A 17781-nucleotide genomic window follows, 5' to 3' on the forward strand; every position below is an offset into this window, starting at 1 on the left:
TCCAGGTCATTTTGGCTTCAGAAAAGAAGGTTCCCTCTCTCTCAAGGGGATTCTTTGTTCTCCAGATGTCAACCAGATCCATATTGTCAGTCAATTCAAAGAAAGTTTTTGGTAGTCTTCCATCCTTCGATATCACTTGTCTTTGCACTTTGTCCATGTTTGTGGAGACAACTCCATTCATATCTCCCATCAAAATTACATTCCATTCTAAAAAGTCCAGCAAGGTCTCATGCAACTTCTTAAAGAACTCAGATTTACCTTCATTCGGTGCATAGACTCCTACAATCAAAAATTTCTGTCCTTGGATTTGAATTTCAATTGCCAGATATCTTCCTTGTTCATCTTTAAATATCAATTTCGGCATCAATCTGTCTTTTGCATATATAACAACTCCTATTTTTTTCACTCTATCAGATGAGACAAATTCTTGTCCTAATTTTTTGTTAATAAGTAATCTATGTGCTCTCATCACATGTGTCTCTTGTAAGCAAATTAAATCCAATTGTTGTTTGTTTAATATATGAAATACATTCTTCCTCTTCCGAGGAATGTTCAAACCATTACAGTTCCAGCTCAGAAGTCGCAGAGCCATGATGGGGTTATTTACTTACTCCTCCTACAGCTCCTAGTTGTTGTTCCTCTTCTGTCGGTGGCTGCAATCCAAACGATAAGTTTGCTAGGTCTAGGATTTCTTTTCCCGATGGTGTTGGTTCCTCTCCAGCTTCCACTTCCTTCACAAGATCTTCTTCGTGTTCTCTCAAAAATTTGTCTTTGTCACTCGGTGTCTTGATTCTTATTTTTCCCCCTCTATATTTAAAGGACAGGCCTTGAGGAAATTCCCATCTAAAGAAGATTCTGCTTTTCTTCAATAATATAACCAGCTCTCTGTAGTCACCTCTCGCATCTAGAATAGGCTTAGGTATATCTTTAAAAATCTCCACAGAAGAATCTTCAATTTCCAATAATTTTTGGTAGTGCAGATTCAGAATTTTATCTCTTTCTTCCTTTGATCTCAAAGTAATCAAGCAGTCTCTTGCCTTGTTCTTTTTTTGTCTTATTCCAAGTCTAAATGCACTCACAATCTTTACTTCATCCTCTTCTAGGCCCTCTTGCCAAAAGTCAAGGAACTCTTTTGTAAGAAAGTCCACCAAATTATCCTGTTCTTTTTCTGGTACAAATCTCAATCTTAGATTCCGTTCTTTCCTTTGTAGGTCCAGCATAGCAAAGGACAAATCATGGTCCGCCAGTTTCTTAACAACCGGTGGTATTCTCTCTTGTGTTGCAGTTGCAAGCTCCTTTGCCTCCTCGGCAATTTTCCTAGTAGTTGCTGATTCTTCTAAAAGTTTCTCTATATTTTGAGCATTTGCACTAACTTGTGTTCCCAATTCTTTTATGCTTGAAGTATTCAAATCAAGTTTTGCTGAAATCTCAGCTACATTTTTATTCGTTTCTGCAACTTGTTTACTTGTATCACTCCCTTGTTTCGTAAGAAGTTCCAAAGATTGATTTATTTTTTCCAGTGCTTTGGTCAAAACATCTTCTGATGACATAGTTTTAGATTTTGTTTGTGAGGCAGCAGCTGCTCCTGTCAGTGAGGCCCTTCTTTGCTGTGAGGTATCAACTCTGTATTGTCTGCCGGATCTAAGACTTTTCTCCTGAAATGATTCTATCTTTCTTTTGTCATTTGCCATGCCACTATCATGCCCAGCCAAGGTCAGTCTCAGGCTTGAGAGTTTGTTTTCAATAGGAAATTTCCACTGGCTGGGCTTCTAGTAGCTTAGTTGTTTCAAAAAGTAACAAAGTCTCCTCTAGGGGGGGAAGTTCCCAACTTAGTTTCACAGTCTTTTAAAATAAAGATACTGTTTGCAAATCCCCCCCCCCCCAGTTCTTCTTACAAAGAGAGAGAAGCCCTAGTCCCAGCTCTTTTCTAAATAGTTGCAGATATGTAGCAGTTTTAAAAGACAGTCCTCAAGTACAGTATCTTTCAACAAAGTTCAATAAAGTTCACAAAGTTGTTCCACAATTCAGAGGTCTTTATCCCTTTCAAGGCAGTCCTCCCTCAGGATGTAAAGACAATGGATATAGTTTCCCTTCTCCTTTCATGCAGGTAATAAACTTTCAACAGGAATTCTCCCCCACCGCTCCTGCCGGCTAAGTGGGGGGTTAAATCTTGCTTTTTGTCAATGGGTTACACTTAGGCAAGATACAGTCTTCAAAGGTTACAGTTTAGCAGTCTCTTTGCTTTGCTATGTCTACAGATCGGGAAAGGCAGACTTCCTTTTTGTACCTTTTCCCGTGATGGAATTTATAAAATTCTTAAGTCCAATTTAAGCTTTTTATTCCTACTCACGAGTAGTTGTTTTTAAGTCCAATTTGCCGGAAGAAATCAGCGCTCTCCGATAATGGCGATGCGGCTTCGCTCCACGGACTGGGTGACAGCTCTCAGTGCCGCGCTCCCTCCGCGCCGTTCCGAAGCCTTTAAAAAGGCTCCTTCACGGTTTGGGGAGACCCCTAAGGCACCCGCCGAGCCTCCTTGTTCTCAGGCTTCACTGCCTGCGATTTCTAAGGGTCCCCGCTTTGCCGTAGCGGCAGGACCCGAACCCGCGGAGCAGACTTCTCTCGGAGCTCCGGGAGAAGTCCGCCATTAATCGCTGGCGCCGACCGGAAGTGGTGCAGCTTCTGATTGGCTGTAGGAGCTTCCTGCACTCAAGCGGAAGCTGTGTTCGATGTTCGGGTTCCAAAGAACATTCACAAACTGGAACACTCACTTCCGGGTTTGCGGTGTTTGGGAGCCAAAACATTTGAGTCGCAAGGCGTTCAACAACCAAGGTACAACTGTACTTTTTAAAAGAAGATCTATCCTCTTTCCAAATGAAGATAAAGAAAGGAATAAAAGGGAGGTTACCATAGAATGATATTTTATCTTTATCATTGTTATGTGTTTGCCATCTGCAGCAGCTCTTCTACTAAATCTCTCAGACTTTTAAAAATTGCCCTTCCAAGGAGCTCAAACAGCTTTTCATGGGAATCATTACATTGCATTCTGTAAGGTTACTTAGTCTGAAAGTGAATGAGTGACACCAAAAGTGTGTGAATTTGATCCCTGCAGTAGCATCCACATCTGAAATTCTATCCACAGCACTGCACTGAGGCTATGTTGGAGTTTTGATGTGATGGGTAGCTCTGGCATAATTCAAGGTCGGTTCTTCTCCAAAGCCAGCAAGTGACAGGTGGGAAGGGAGGGGGATGGGCCACCATGGTCCTTGACCACTGCTTCATAACCTATGATTTATTATCATGTCTCTTGTTACAGTCACTGCCTAATTATACCGTATTTTTCGCCCCATAGGACGCACTATTTCCCCTCCAAAAATAAAGGGGAAATGTGTGTGCGTCCTATGGGGTGAATGCAGGCATTCGCTGAAGCCTGGAGAGCGAGAGGGGTCATAGAATCATAGAATCATAGAGTTGGAAGAGACCACAAGGGCCATCGAGTCCAACCCCCTGCCAAGCAGGAAACACCATCAGAGCACTCCTGACATATGGTTGTCAAGCCTCTGCTTAAAGACCTCCAAAGAAGGAGACTCCACCACACTCCTTGGCAGCAAAATCCACTGTCGAACAGCTCTTACTGTCAGGAAGTTCTTCCTAATGTTTAGGTGGAATCTTCTTTCTTGTAGTTTGGAACCATTGCTCCGTGTCCGCTTCTCTGGAGCAGCAGAAAACAACCTTTCTCCCTCCTCTATGTGACATCCTTTTATATATTGGAACATGGCTATCATATCACCCCTTAACCTCCTCTTCTCCAGGCTAAACATGCCCAGCTCCCTTAGCCGTTCTTCATAAGGCATCGTTTCCAGGCCTTTGACCATTTTGGTTGCCCTCCTCTGGACACGTTCCAGTTTGTCAGTGTCCTTCTTGAACTGTGGTGCCCAGAACTGGACACAGTACTCCAGGTGAGGTCTGACCAGAGCAGAATACAGTGGCACTATTACTTCCCTTGATCTAGATGCAATACTCCTATTGATGCAGCCCAGAATTGCATTGGCTTTTTTAGCTGCCGCGTCACACTGTTGGCTCATGTCAAGTTTGTGGTCAACCAAGACTCCTAGATCCTTTTCACATGTATTGCTCTCAAGCCAGGTGTCACCCATCTTGTATTTGTGCCTCTCATTTTTTTTGCCCAAGTGCAATACTTTACATTTCTCCCTATTAAAATTCATCTTGTTTGTTTTGGCCCAGTTCTCTAATCTGTCAAGGTCGTTTTGAAGTGTGATCCTGTCCTCTGGGGTGTTAGCCACCCCTCCCAGTTTGGTGTCATCTGCAAATTTGATCAGGATGCCCTTGAGTCCATCATCCAAGTCGTTGATAAAGATGTTGAATATGACCGGGCCCAAGACAGAACCCTGTGGCACCCCACTAGTCACTCTTTTCCAGGATGAAGAGGAACCATTGATGAGCACCCTTTGGGTTCGGTCAGTCAGCCAGTTACAAATCCACTGAGTGGTAGCATAGTCAAGTCCGCATTTTACCAGCTTCTTTACAAGAATATCATGGGGCACCTTGTCAAATGCCTTGCTGAAATCAAGGTAGGCTACATCCTACATCCTATGAGAGGGGCGTGCCCCGACCCCTATCACTCTCCAGGCTTCGCGCGGCTCTCCGCAAGGCGCGGGAGCCCAGCGCTGGGCTCCCGCGGCTTGCGGAGAGTTGCCTGTTCTGGGGGCTGGGGTTGGGGGAAGCTCGGGCTTCCCCAGCCCTGCACCTGGGGGGGGGGAATAATTTTTTCCCCTTTATTTCCCCCCAAAAAAACTAGGTGCTCCTTATGGGACGGTGCGTCCTATAGGGCGAAAAATACGGTACTTGCTCAAGTTCATTGATTTTGTTATGATCAATCGTCATTTTTTTTTATTCCTAAGAAGCTTGAATTTTTATGCTAACTCTTAAAAATTCTGTTTTGACAGTTCATACTTTGGCCAGTACAGATTCTAGTACATTGAAAGTTGTAGGATCAACCAATTTACCAGGTATAAAGTAAATATTTTAAATTCATTCATGTTAATCTTTTGAAGTCTTTTGAACAATTAAAATGTTATGGCTGGATTTTAAAATACTGTTTTCTTTAAGGTCAGTTATACTATTTATATGATTATTCTGTGACACTAAGACTGCAATCCTAAACATCTAACTTGGAAGGAAGCCCATTGAACTCAGTGGGACTCATGTCTGAGTAGACATGCATAAGATTGCCGTGTTAGAGTGGTATTGACTATTGCAGAATAATATACTTGCCAAAAATAATTCTAAATTTTTTAAAATAGTATTTAACTACATCAAAACTTAGAATGAGGGAGCGTCAAAAACATATTCTTGAACAGTGCTGCTTTCATTTGATAGGTTGCCAAAGCAATATGGAATGATATAAAAAGGTGTTTGAAGTTGTACATGTGACTTCGTATTTTGACAGAACAATTACCAGATTTTCCCTGTTTCCCCTTTAACGTGTACACATTTTTTTCCTGCTACTTGTTTCTAGTATGGTTTAGAAAGTCTTGGTTTTATCTTTGTTGAGGGTATGTAGGACTGGATCCAGTTGGCTTCTTAGCATGTGCCATTAAGCATGTTCAAACAGTTCTGAGTTTGTAGGAGAGCTGCCTATGTGTTTGTATCTTAAGTGCCAGGAGGATACAGGAGCCATGAGTGGAAGGGAACAGATGCTAGAAGAGGGGAAAGGACAAGACCAGGAAGGTAGAAATAAAATAGACAGGCTGCAATTAGAACCAGAAAGGAAAGAGACTGATTCTGGGAGGAAGGGAATATTGCAGAATAGCATGGGCTGGTGAATGGAACTACTATGCTATGGACATTTAGATGTGGGTGCAGGGAGAAAAGCCATACACCTAGGAAATAAAAACAAAAAAGGGTTCTTGTGAGAAAAAGTCATCTCCTAGCCCCTGGAGTAAGGGTTTCACCAGGCAGTCTCTGAGGTCAAGAGACTATTTGAGGTTCTGAGGATCCTGGGGACCTGGCAAAAAAAAAAAAAAAAAAAAGGACACCAGGGTTGGCACCTTCTAAATATGGAGCAGAATGCACAAGAAAAGGTGAAGATGCAACGTACGGCTTGAGAATTAATCTTGCAATCAAAATACTTTTCTGTTTAAAGCATAGCCTTGTTTTTATTAGTAGAATTCCATTGAACTTTTGATGTACTTTGCTTTGCCTACAATTGATGATTAAATTATACTGTATTTTCAGTCAAAGTGTACGTCAGGTTGAATCATAACAGTCCACGTATTCTATGTGTAACAAAGCGTCTGAGAAATTCAGAATTGATCGATCCAATATTTCAGTGGCATGGACCTGGAGGTGACCTGGTTACAGGTAAGGTTTCTTACTCTTTTAAGTCCAGCTGGCTGCATTTGGATGTTGTACTAAACTGTTGAGTGAGATGTGACTGAGCCATGCTACTCTGTATCCAAACCTCTCTAATTGCTTAGAATTGAGGTAAAATGACACCACCCACACCCACACACCCCCTGCCCCCGCTTGGAAAAAGAACTCAGTGTTTCAGTGATCCACCCCCCCCCCCCCGAAAAGAGATAAATTCTGGTTAAAATGTTTTCTTACATATATGAGCCAGTTTTGCCCTGCCCTTAAAGACTTTGTTGGTAAATCCATGGCATAGCTTTTGTCTGGGGTCTAACGGTGAATTTTAGGGGTAGATTCTAAACTTGAGGTGGTTCTGTCAATTTTGTTGTTTTCGCTTGAAAGGTTTGCTGCTCCCAAGCACACACCTTTAGCTGCTTGTTCTAGGCAAGGCTTGACATCTGGCTAGCAGCTTTTACATAATTGATGGGGGTGCTAGTTGGTTTTTTTCATCTTGTGTACATTCTTACCAATGAAAAGTGAATTATTCTTTGCATTTTTCCATTGTATGGAATCAAATACAATGTTTTGGAATTTGAAGGTCTGCAGACTATTAATAAACTTGAACTGACCTACTTCAGAGTGAAGACTGAATTGGATTCTTCTGCCCTTAGCAATGGAGTTGCATAAGTGACTTGTATTGGCTGAGCTGGATTGGCAAGGCAGCTATAAGCAGTGGCTCGCTTCTCCGAAAGGGTATGGGAAAATATGATGCTAATGTTCAATACTAAGATGAAGGTCTACCAGGCTTTATCAAGGTGTTGAGCCCATTGCTTTATGGAAGTGAGTTGTGGACAACTTAAAACTTTCAGGAGTGATGCCTCAATGCCTTCCACATGCGCTGCGTCAGGAGGATTTTGGGTGTCACAAGGCAGGACAGAATTCCAAACAAAGATGTGCTTTCCCAAACCCAAATTCTGAGCATGTTTACACTCCTGTCTCAGTGACATCTACACTGGCTTGGTCATGTCCACAGGATGCAAAATGGCAGGATCCCCCAAGGACATGCTTTTGGTGAGCTGGCCCCAGGCCCATTGGCAAACCAACTCTTGAGTTACAAAGATGTCTGCAAACTTGGCATGAAGGCTGGCAACATCAATCCTGCCATGTGGAAATCCCTTGCAGAGGACTGCAGTACCCGTAGGCAGTCAAGTTGTTATCCATAGCAGTGACCGGAGGAGAAATGAGCACTGGTGGAGCACAGAGAGAAGAAATGCCGTGGTGCATCTGCAACAGCACAACTGGATGCCTTCCTCTACCCCAGCTGCAGCAAAACATGTCTCTCCTGCATCAGTCTCTACAGCCACAGCAGGTGCTGCAATCTCCCAACAGCTTGACCTCACCTGCAAAGGTGCACTCCTCCCCAGACAGATGGATGCCAACAACATGACAGTTTCATTTGCTTGAGATTTATTTGAAAATAAAAAAACCCAGTGGCCAATAATGGCAGTGAAATGGTGTACAAAAAGTTTCATTTAGTAATTTGGACTCTCAAAAGCCTTTCTTGTACAGAATATGTGCAATTCTAATGATTTCTAATGGTGGAATTGCAAAAGCAATTTTTAAATACGCTTTAGTTGCATCTGGAATTTCAAGGCTTTGCTTATTCTTGGATTTTCCTTCTCCCAAGAGACTAAGAGGCCTAAGGCAACCTTAATGTGTCTGAGATCATGACTGTATTCACATGGATTAAAAAAATAATTATTGTACAATAGTTTTGACTGATCTTTCTTTAAGCTTGCCCTTGAACTTATTTTCTGCTCTCCCTTTAGGCCAAACAGAACCTTCTTGATATTCCAATAATTACTACTAAAAGTTTTGCAACTAAAATAGCCTGTTTGTTTGTTTGTTGTCCTTTGTCCCATACTTCCTCCTGAAAGACCTGTGCTCAAATGTTCATTGCAATCTGCAGCTGCATAGTACTGACTTAGATTCCTCGTAGGAATTAAATGGTCATGTCAGAATGTCTTGATTTCCATGCTAAGTTGTGCCCACCCCAGTCCCATATAATGGGATTAAAGTGGCTGTGACTCTTGTTGGATCAACATCTCTGCTTGCTTAGTCATGGGTTGTATGTGCTGGACCTTCAAATTCTACTTTGCCTATGTATTGTACCAATTTGAATATTGAAGGTTTTAGTAGAAATTGTAATCTGAGTTTGAGTTCTTTCAGTTCTTCATCCAGTGGGATACAGGACAGTTTGAACCTACACTTCCTTGAGAGGGGTTATCAATGTTCTAATAATATAGGATTGGGACTTCCGGGTTGGCGCCATCGCCGAATGGCGGACTCCCTCCGAGCTCCGGAGGGAGCCTGCTCGGCAGGGGCTGGGTCCTACCGCGCCGGCAACGCGGGGACCCTCAAAAACCATGGGCGCTGAAACCCATGGACATGGTGACTCGGCTGGCACCTTTTGCGCCCCCCCCCCGACCCGCGAAGGAGCCTTTTTAAAGGCTGCGGAACGGGTGACGGGGGGGGGTGCTTTGAGTCCTCCGCTTCCCCTGCCGAGCGAAGCCGCATGCCATTCGACGGAGAGCGCTGACTTCTTCTATTGAAAATTTGGACTTAAAAGAATAATCCGTGAGTAATTGGAACCTGGACTAAAAAGGGGGATAAATTTTTTTAAAAAATTGGAGCGAGCGGGGGAGGCGCAAAAAGGAAGTCAGCCCCCCCCCCCCGTCGTAGAGGAGTTAAAGTAAAGGATTTGACAACTAAGATCGAGCGCAACCCTATTTTGACAAAGTTACTAACTTCGCGATGGAAAATTATAAGACTGAGCTGGAGGAGAAAAGTGGAATTGAATTAAAAAGCAACCCCCCCCCCCCGGAATCCTGGGAGCGATTTTTGAGAGCGCCGGGAGAAGAGAAAGAGAGGTTTTGACAGCTGTCAAAGAGCTGTCAAAGCGGAAGAACAAAAATGAGAACTTTGTTACGAGGACTTTGCCGGTTACATTTGTTATAAATTGGATACAAATTGTTTAAAACAAGGAATAACAAGTTATTTTGACTGGTGGGCGTGATCTGGAAGGGAACTGAGTTATTGCAATCCATCTAGAGGAGCTGAGGGATATTACAAGTATTGTTGGCTTGGAATTTGAATAGAACTTTTTATCTCCTGGGAAACTGCAGAAATGGAACACTATTTTGTCTACAGAGGTCTACACACTAAAGGAGACAATAGATTTATCTATTGAAGAATGGAAGGGACTTGGCATAATGTTTTGTTCCTGAATAACAGAGCCTCTGCAGAGGAATTAGAAGTTTTTGGAATTAGAACATTTGTGCAGGAGAGCAGGGGAAAAAAAAAGGAGAGAGATCAACAAGAACAACAAGAATTGGATAAAGTTGGAAGTGGGAACATTTGGGACATCCAGATTTGAAAGGTCTAAAGAAATAAAATTGGAGTTTTTACTCCTAAATATAAAAATCTGGATGGAAGAAATGGGCCTTTTTGAGATAGACTCCTTCCAAGATTGGACATTCGAAATTAAAGATGACTGGTAAAGGACTATGGCCTAGATAGATGTGGGAGCTCCAGGAAGACATCAGACGTTGAAGAACATTGGGAACGCAACCGGGAAAGGGGGGAGGGAAATTTGGAATCCAAAGGGCGTAAAATTATATTTGATTATCTTAATTATATTTTATAATTTTATCTTAATTAATTATATTTGATTATTTTAATTTGTATTGTATATTAAAGGGGGGAACGCGTGGAAGGGAACAGGTCGATTTTAGGGGATGGGAAAATATATTTAAAATTGGGCTAATGATAATAAGTTCAAAATCTGGGATAAGAACTTGCTGAATTTAATTGTAAGAATTGGAATACAAGAGGGGGGAGGGGAGGGGAAGTCCTGGAAAGATGTTATTGAAAATAAGATTTTAAATTGGGATGTTTTGTTCTTTTTATTTTGTTGTAATTGGAAATTTCTAATAAATATTATTATAAAAAATAATAATAATATAGGATTGTCCAATAAATCGGAACAATGATACTTTCTGGGCAGAAATCTCAGTTCAGTATTCTTGGAGAGGCATCCTGGGAGAATGTCATGAGTGAAAGGATGTCTATTAGCTCTATTGTGTTTATTTGAACATGGTAACTTACTGTCTGCCTATTGTGTCCCCACAATATTCATTTTCATTTTTTATCTTTATTTTTATCTTTATTTTTATTTTATTTATTTTTATTTTATTTATTTATTTTTATTTATTTATTTTTATCTTTATCTTTATTTTATTAAATTCATTTTTTATCTTTATTTTTTATTTAACATTTTATTAAGATAATTTCAATTATAAAAAGATAGAGTGAGGAAAAAAGAAAAAAAGTGAGAATGAAAAAAAAGAAATAATACTCTTACATTACCATACATTAATATTCAGATGTGTATATTCTTATTATCCTAATGTACATATAATTGTCAGTAACCTAATATATTCTGTGTAAATTCATTCCAGATATTGTATTTATCCAAAGAAAGTCTGTGTCTATAAGCTGCCTGTTCATATGTTGCCAGTGTTGTCATGTTGTCATTGATTAAGGGGAATCATATTCTTTCATTTCATCAGTACCAGTCTCTTGGCCACCATTAGGGTGCATAGGATCCATTTTTGCTGTTCTGTTGTCAATTTCGATACAATGGGTATATAAGAGCACCTCTGAAAATCTTACATTTTCCCATAGTGTCTTGTTTATATAGTCCAGCACATTCTCCCAAAACTTAGTAAGTGTGGGACATAATAAAAGCATATGTTTCAAAGAAACATTTGATAGGCCTTTCTTATACAAGTGTCAGGGTGTTCAGTAGATTCTATGTAGTAGTTTATGTTGTGTAAATCTTAATTTAAGACCCACTGATACATCTGATACCAAAGCCAAGACATTTTCCCATTGTCTAGGTAATAGTGAACATTCCAATTCTTAATTTCAATCATTTCTTAAGCTCTGTGTATGAAACATATTTGTTGATAATTAATATCTTTATAAAGTAATCACTGACTTTTTAGTTTCAAATGAATTATCCATTTGCACCAAACATTCAGGTGTCTCAGATGCTGTGAAGGCTGCTGGACCAAACAAAGTTACTAAAAGATGTTGTAGCTGCAAGTATTGCCATTGGGCCACCTCTGGCTGATAGTGTTTTTCTCTCAGAGCATCGTACGTACAAAATTCGTCTTCCTCATCTATCAGTTGGTCCAGGGTCAATACACCTATCATCCAGTTTTTCCACATTACCATCTTTTTTCCAATTATTAAAATAGGATTTTTCACAGAGTAGGTTTAGCATGTGCAAATGAATCAAATTTATTTTTATTAGCGAATATGTTCCAAATCTTTCTAACTGGCTTAATTGTTTCAAGATTTGATGGAACTTTCAAATATTTTGATTGTAATATTGTCCACCCAACTAAAGGTGTTATATATTTATACTCCAACCTTGCCCAACTTAGGAGATTACAACCGTCAGCAGGTCTCCAGTGTTTGCTACTTGTCAATAAATAAGCATGATGGTATAATTCCAAATTTGGAATTCCAAATCCACCTTCCTTAATTTGTAATTGCATTTTCTTCAACAATATTCTCGGTGCGTTTTCTGGGTATCCCTAGAAAAATGGTGTATGTGTGTTGAGCTGTTGTGGAAATACCTTTCTGGGTGAGTATGAGGTATAGCCTCACTGAGTTAGGAATGTGTGTGGCCAGTTTAATCTTTATTCTTGAAAACTAATGAGTCCCATAGAAAAAGCAATATTCACAGAAATCTATACATATTTGTGAGATATTGGGACCTTAAAGTGTAATTACTTGTTCATGCATAATTTTACTATCCATGAGGATGTAATAAATATGGAATAAATATGGAAAGGATGCAGTATGAAGCAATAGTTGGGTGGTGGTAATTTCTTTTTCAGTAAAACTAAATTTGTTACATTTTTTGAAATAGAAAATCAGACTGTGAAAATAACACCAACAGGAACTTTGCTATTCCGACACTTCAAAAATGAGTTCAGTGGAGTCTACACATGTTCTCTTGTTTTTAAGCCAACCATTGAACAAGATGAAAAAAGCTATTTAATCAAATATATCATTTATGGTAAGAAATTCACCTTCATTTCTGAACCATTTTTCCTTTTAAAAATATTAGTGGATTTGTTGGAATTATGAGGGAAAATCAGTGCATAGTTAAAAATCCGAGTTGAGTTTGGTGATGTGCTTCATTGTCTTCTGCATTTCACCCTTAATGAGCAAAATCAAAACCATTTACATTTGATTCTCATTGATAGACAACATGTGGTATATCCCAAACAGATTTTCTTTAGTCTTCTCAATCAGAAGTTGGGGGTTACCAACCTGGTGCCCATGGGCGTCATGGTGTCTGTAAAGGCCTTTGTTGCTGTCCCCAGGAAGCACTCTCTGACTTTTGAGTTAACAGGGAGCATATTCCAGATACCTGAGTTCCTAGTTTTCCTAACTTTTAAGCAACTGAAAAGAAGTTCATGTTTTATTGATTAGGAATGCACGGGGGTGGGGGGCTTTTTTCCTTTGCTGTGGACTCCCAGCCCCCATTTGCGCAAGCCAACTTAGCCATTGATCAGGGATGACGGGAGTTCTGTAGGGGTCCCCATCCCTGCTATAGTCAGCACTTCTAGAGATCTGGTTATTTTCTTGAATTAAAGTTTTGCTGCTGCTGCTTCCTTCTAAACTTAGTATTTCATACTTTTCTATGAATTTGAGTGAAAGGAATTCAATTGGGCAGATCTTATATTATTGTGGCTCTATAGCAGCTGAGCAGCCCTGTGGTGCAATTGGTATCTGACCCAGAGCTTGCATAGGTGTAGATGCCACCTGTCAGCAGAAATCTGAGCACAGTGGAACATTTCTGATCTGCTGTGCTCATGAGAAACACAGCTTAGAACCAACCCCTGTAATCATGGGCATGCTGAGTCAGGCATTATATCCATTGCACTGTGTCTGTTGGACTGCTCAGTACAGAGGTATTTTCAAAAGGTTGTTGAAATTACAATTACAGTTCCAATAAAACATTCTAAACAGATGCATCTGACTGCTTCTGTTTCACTCTTTTTTGTTTTGTGAAACCAATCATTCTTTTGTATTCTCTTCATTTTTAAAGCAAGTTGTCTTTGAGATATTCTTATGTACCATTTTCCTTCAATTATCATTACATTTAGATCCTCCCCTTCCACCAAGGGAATCGAAGTGACATACATGGTCTTTCCTGGTCCTTCCCCCAACTACCCTGTGAGGGAGGATAGGTTGACAGGTCATAACTGACTCTAGGTCATCCAGTGTACTTTGTAAGTAAACAGGGATTTCGGCTTTCCACTTCTAGTCCCAAACTCTCTTGACTTATCAAAACAGATTGGGAGATTGAGTTGTAATGTACGCCTGGATAGGAAGAACTGCATGAACCCTGGATGATGAAGAAATCTTTGGATTTGTGTTTCTTGAAGAGCAGCCTTTATGCTGCTGCTAAACTTCTTTAGAAACTAGGGGAAGTTTCAAAAGCAATTTGATGTTCATAAGAAAAATAATAACCCACACAGCCTAACCACTTGGTTGTGCCTGTTGTAGTTTGGATCTTTGGTGTAATCTTTGGCTTGGATGGCATTTTCCAAGCCTCCGTGAAAACCAAAAGGTGTATAATAAAAGCATGTGTTTGTTAATCAACAGTTCAAAATGTAACTCAAATCATTTTATAATACCATCAATAAAAGGGGAAAGCTGAAATGTTAATCTTGTGTTTTTCTTCTGCAGCTTACTCTGACCCTAACTTTTACTATGAGTTTACAGCACGATATCATGCAGCTCCCTGCAACAGTATCTATAACACTTCATTTGAGAAGAAGTTGCTTCAGATACTGACCAAGCTTGTCGTTGAGCTATCCTGTGAGGTTGCATTACGCAAATCAGAATGCCATCATGTAAAAATGCAGAGAGCTGGAATGCAAAATGAAATCTTCTTCACTTTTACAGGTAAAATTTGTTGCCTTTTGAAGAATTGCTTGAATAAAAAATGTTGTGATACATGTATTAAAAATGTTTTACCGCCATCAGCCAGATACATGGAAAGGCACTATTTGTACAAATGCTGTCTGAAAAGTGTATATAATAAGTAACTTATTTGAATGCACAGTTGATACTGCATTTTTGGTAACTTTCCTGTTTTGTTAATTGATTGGATTATTTTAAAATATTTTGTGAATCAGAACATACTGTTTGAGATTTCAGTTGTTTCTTTGGAACAAATTTTTTAATCAGCTTTTAAAAAACCACTTTCTCATTTATTGACCCATAATGGCCTGCTTCTCAAGCCAAACTATTCCAAACAGTGGCTTAGTGTGTCCACACATACCCAGAAAGGAGCTTGCAGCCATATTGCTCCTCAGTCCTCATTGTTGTTACACCACATGGAACTGTTTTCTGATTTGGGGCTCATGGGTAAGTTCTCTTCTCGCTAACCATGAGCTATAATCAAGGTTTGTTCCTGGTTACAGCTTGTGTTTAGCAAAGAAAGAGCGCAAGAAAAAGAACCAGGGATGAGCAGAACAGCTGCAAATTCCTCTCCAGGAGCCTACACACGTTTTGCTCAACCAGGGCTTAGCTAAGGTTGGTTAGGGTGAACCAAACCAAATCTTTGGCTACTAAAATAATAGTGATCTAGTTGCCCTTCAAAATGTAGACTTTTTAGTAGCAAAATATTGCAGCTTGTATCACAGACCATAATGGATGCCAATCCTGAAACTATTCCAAGACTCAAACGTTAAAAAAATGTCTCTGTGAAAATAGTTGGGTGCTCTTTCAATTTTCTGAATATACCGGAAATCTTTCACTCAAATAAAGGTACAAATAGAATTGCAAATTGAGTTGTTGCTGAAGGTCAGAGAAACAGAGAATGATGTTACTGACATGATACTGAAGAGTAATGTTAGTATGTCGTTTTTATTGTACGGCAGCATTTTAGTTCTTGGTAGCAATAACACAGGGTGGTGGTATCAGTGCACTAAATGCATTGATTTCAGTGGGTCTATTCTGAGTATGACTGTTGGATATCACCCACAGTTTTTCCACATTTTTAAGCCATTGCAGGATTGGTGTATGGCTTTCAATTGATTTATTTTTTACGATAGCACTGTCTTAATTTCATAGCAAGATCCATCTCCACACTTTTGCATTATCACTGCTTTTAACATTCTGAGCTCTATGTCTGGGCTAGAGCAGAGTTAACCTATTTAACATCAGAATGGGCTTAGTCCTAATCAAAAGTATGTGGAAGGAAATGTATGACTATGTATATGTATTTCTTAAAAACAATGAAGATGAGAGTTAAGGGACTTAGAAATGTGCAAAAACACATTGAAGTTGTAAGTTACCGTGTTAACTTTTGTGCAAAATGTTTTCCAGCAGGCATGGGAAACCACCCTGTGGGTCATACACGGCCCTCCAGGCTGCTTTCTCATAACCATGCTCACCTACCCCATACCTGGTGGCTGCAGAAAATAGGCTTGCACATCAGTCCAGTTCGAGCAGTATCCTCCCCCACCTCCAACTTTGATAGGTGGGCAAGAATACCCACCTCTCAATTACCTGGTGGCGATATGATGCCAGATGATTGACAGGTGGGTGATCTCACTCACCTGTCATAGTTGGCCCACTAGGGTGGGAGAGAGAAAGAACTCGCCTGTCGGGCCCAAACATTTCTCCACTCCTGAAAAAGCAACATCCTTTTTCAGTTGTATGGGTATAAGAATATAATTGTAAAATTCCTAACAGTTGGTGACCCTTGAATAAGAAATAGGGCTTTTTAAAAAACAATCAAGTGGTATATAAATAAATAAACAACAAAGATTTTTTAACTTCATAAAATTCCTGAGATTTATTAAGAAATGTGGCTTAAAGGTTTGCATTTAAATGGATGCAATTAATGACCTTGGAAAACAATGCTTTATGTTGTGCAATGTGTGTTGCTTCCCTTGTAAAGCAGAACATTATTTTACAGTTGCTTCTTTAGATACAGAGAAAGGCAAAAGTGTGTGTCAGAAAAGCGCATGTGACGTCACAAGAAGATTACGAAAGGTAGTGTAGATCCACCTTAAAGGAAATAAAAGTCAGCAGAAGTTTACCATTGTTTCTAACTCTTCATCATTTAAAAAGGGATTGGAATGTTTAAAAAGGTAATAATGATGACCGCTGGCTTTGATGACTTCAAAGGGGGATGGGATGCATTCATGGAGGATAGCTTTGTCAACAACTGTTAGCTATGTGGAGCCTCTGGGTTAAAAGGCAGTAGACCTCTGAATACAAGTTTCTGGGAACTGTGGTGTTTAGTCTTTGTGTTCTGTTTATAAGATTTCCCAAGGTACCTAGTCAGGCACTGTAAAAAAACAGGGTGCTGGACTAGATAGATGTTGGTCTGATCTAGCTGTGCTGTTGCATTGTAAGGTTATGAGAAGATGGTTCCAAATTTCCTAATAAGTCTTTGCACCCTCAAAAAATAGTTTTAGAAGCCAGTTGTTGACACACATTATACAGTAGCATCACACAATGGATATGAATGCATAATGGAAGCATGTTCATGGAAGGAGGAAGAAATTGCTTGCAGCATGTTCTCCATGGCTTTTATTGTGCAATAGTGGGTAAACTGAATGAACTACAAAGCTGAGAGAGGGCAGAATTTGCTTCAAGCTGAAAAGACTACAGGATGTCAGATTTTGCTCCAATGGTGGTTCTGACTGAAATCCTTTGCTTTTTCCCATAAAGGTGAATGACCACCATTCATCCATATGGAGAAATACAAAGCACTGAATAAGAAACAGCATAGCAAAAGCTATCCATCACTACAATTTTATCTGGCAGAGGTTCCCCAGCATACAGTCTTTCCACAAATATCCTGCCGGTCATAATGATGGACTTCTCACTATTTAGAATTTGTAGTAATATTACTGGCTATTGCTACTAATGAGGTATTTTTTCATGATATTTTCTAATATTAACTTGAGAGTATTAGAAAAAACATTGGCAACCCAGAAGCTGTATCCACATACACAGATTAATTACGCAAAGAATAAGATAAATTGAACTTATTCTTTGGTCTCTGTGCAGTCACACACAATGGCTATGATCAAGAAGACTCTGACCAGTGGTTTTCCTTCTTACTTAGGGAAAGGCAAAAGTCATCTCTCACATAGTACTTTGCATTTCAAAAAGAGAAATTTGTGAACTTGCAGGTTTTCTGTACTCCAAACAGCAATCCTTGTCTTAAAAAGGGCTTCCATCTGCAGATCAGTCTTCCCAGTGTGAGCCTACCCATAAGGAACTCTGTATTGAGCACTA

The 17781-nt window shown here is 39.9% G+C and overlaps 1 protein-coding gene across 3 annotated transcripts in view; it reads left to right on the top strand.

Moving 5' to 3' along the window:
* Positions 1-17781, top strand: part of ZPBP (zona pellucida binding protein) — a 42535-nt gene that overhangs the window by 10721 nt on the left and 14033 nt on the right. For 2 of the 3 annotated variants that reach the window (XM_081835107.1, XM_081835108.1), the window contains exons 2-6: positions 4965-5027; positions 6256-6381; positions 12374-12523; positions 14206-14424; positions 16448-16524. In XM_081835107.1, coding sequence (XP_081691233.1) covers positions 4965-5027; positions 6256-6381; positions 12374-12523; positions 14206-14424; positions 16448-16524 — 635 coding nt within the window. The remainder of the gene's footprint in view (positions 1-4964; positions 5028-6255; positions 6382-12373; positions 12524-14205; positions 14425-16447; positions 16525-17781) is intronic. The other variant, XM_081835109.1, reaches the window with a different exon arrangement.

The sequence above is a fragment of the Podarcis erhardii genome (genome assembly GCF_964252035.2).
Source record: "Podarcis erhardii genome assembly, chromosome: 13".
In the NCBI taxonomy this organism is placed as follows: Eukaryota; Metazoa; Chordata; class Lepidosauria; order Squamata; family Lacertidae; genus Podarcis; species Podarcis erhardii.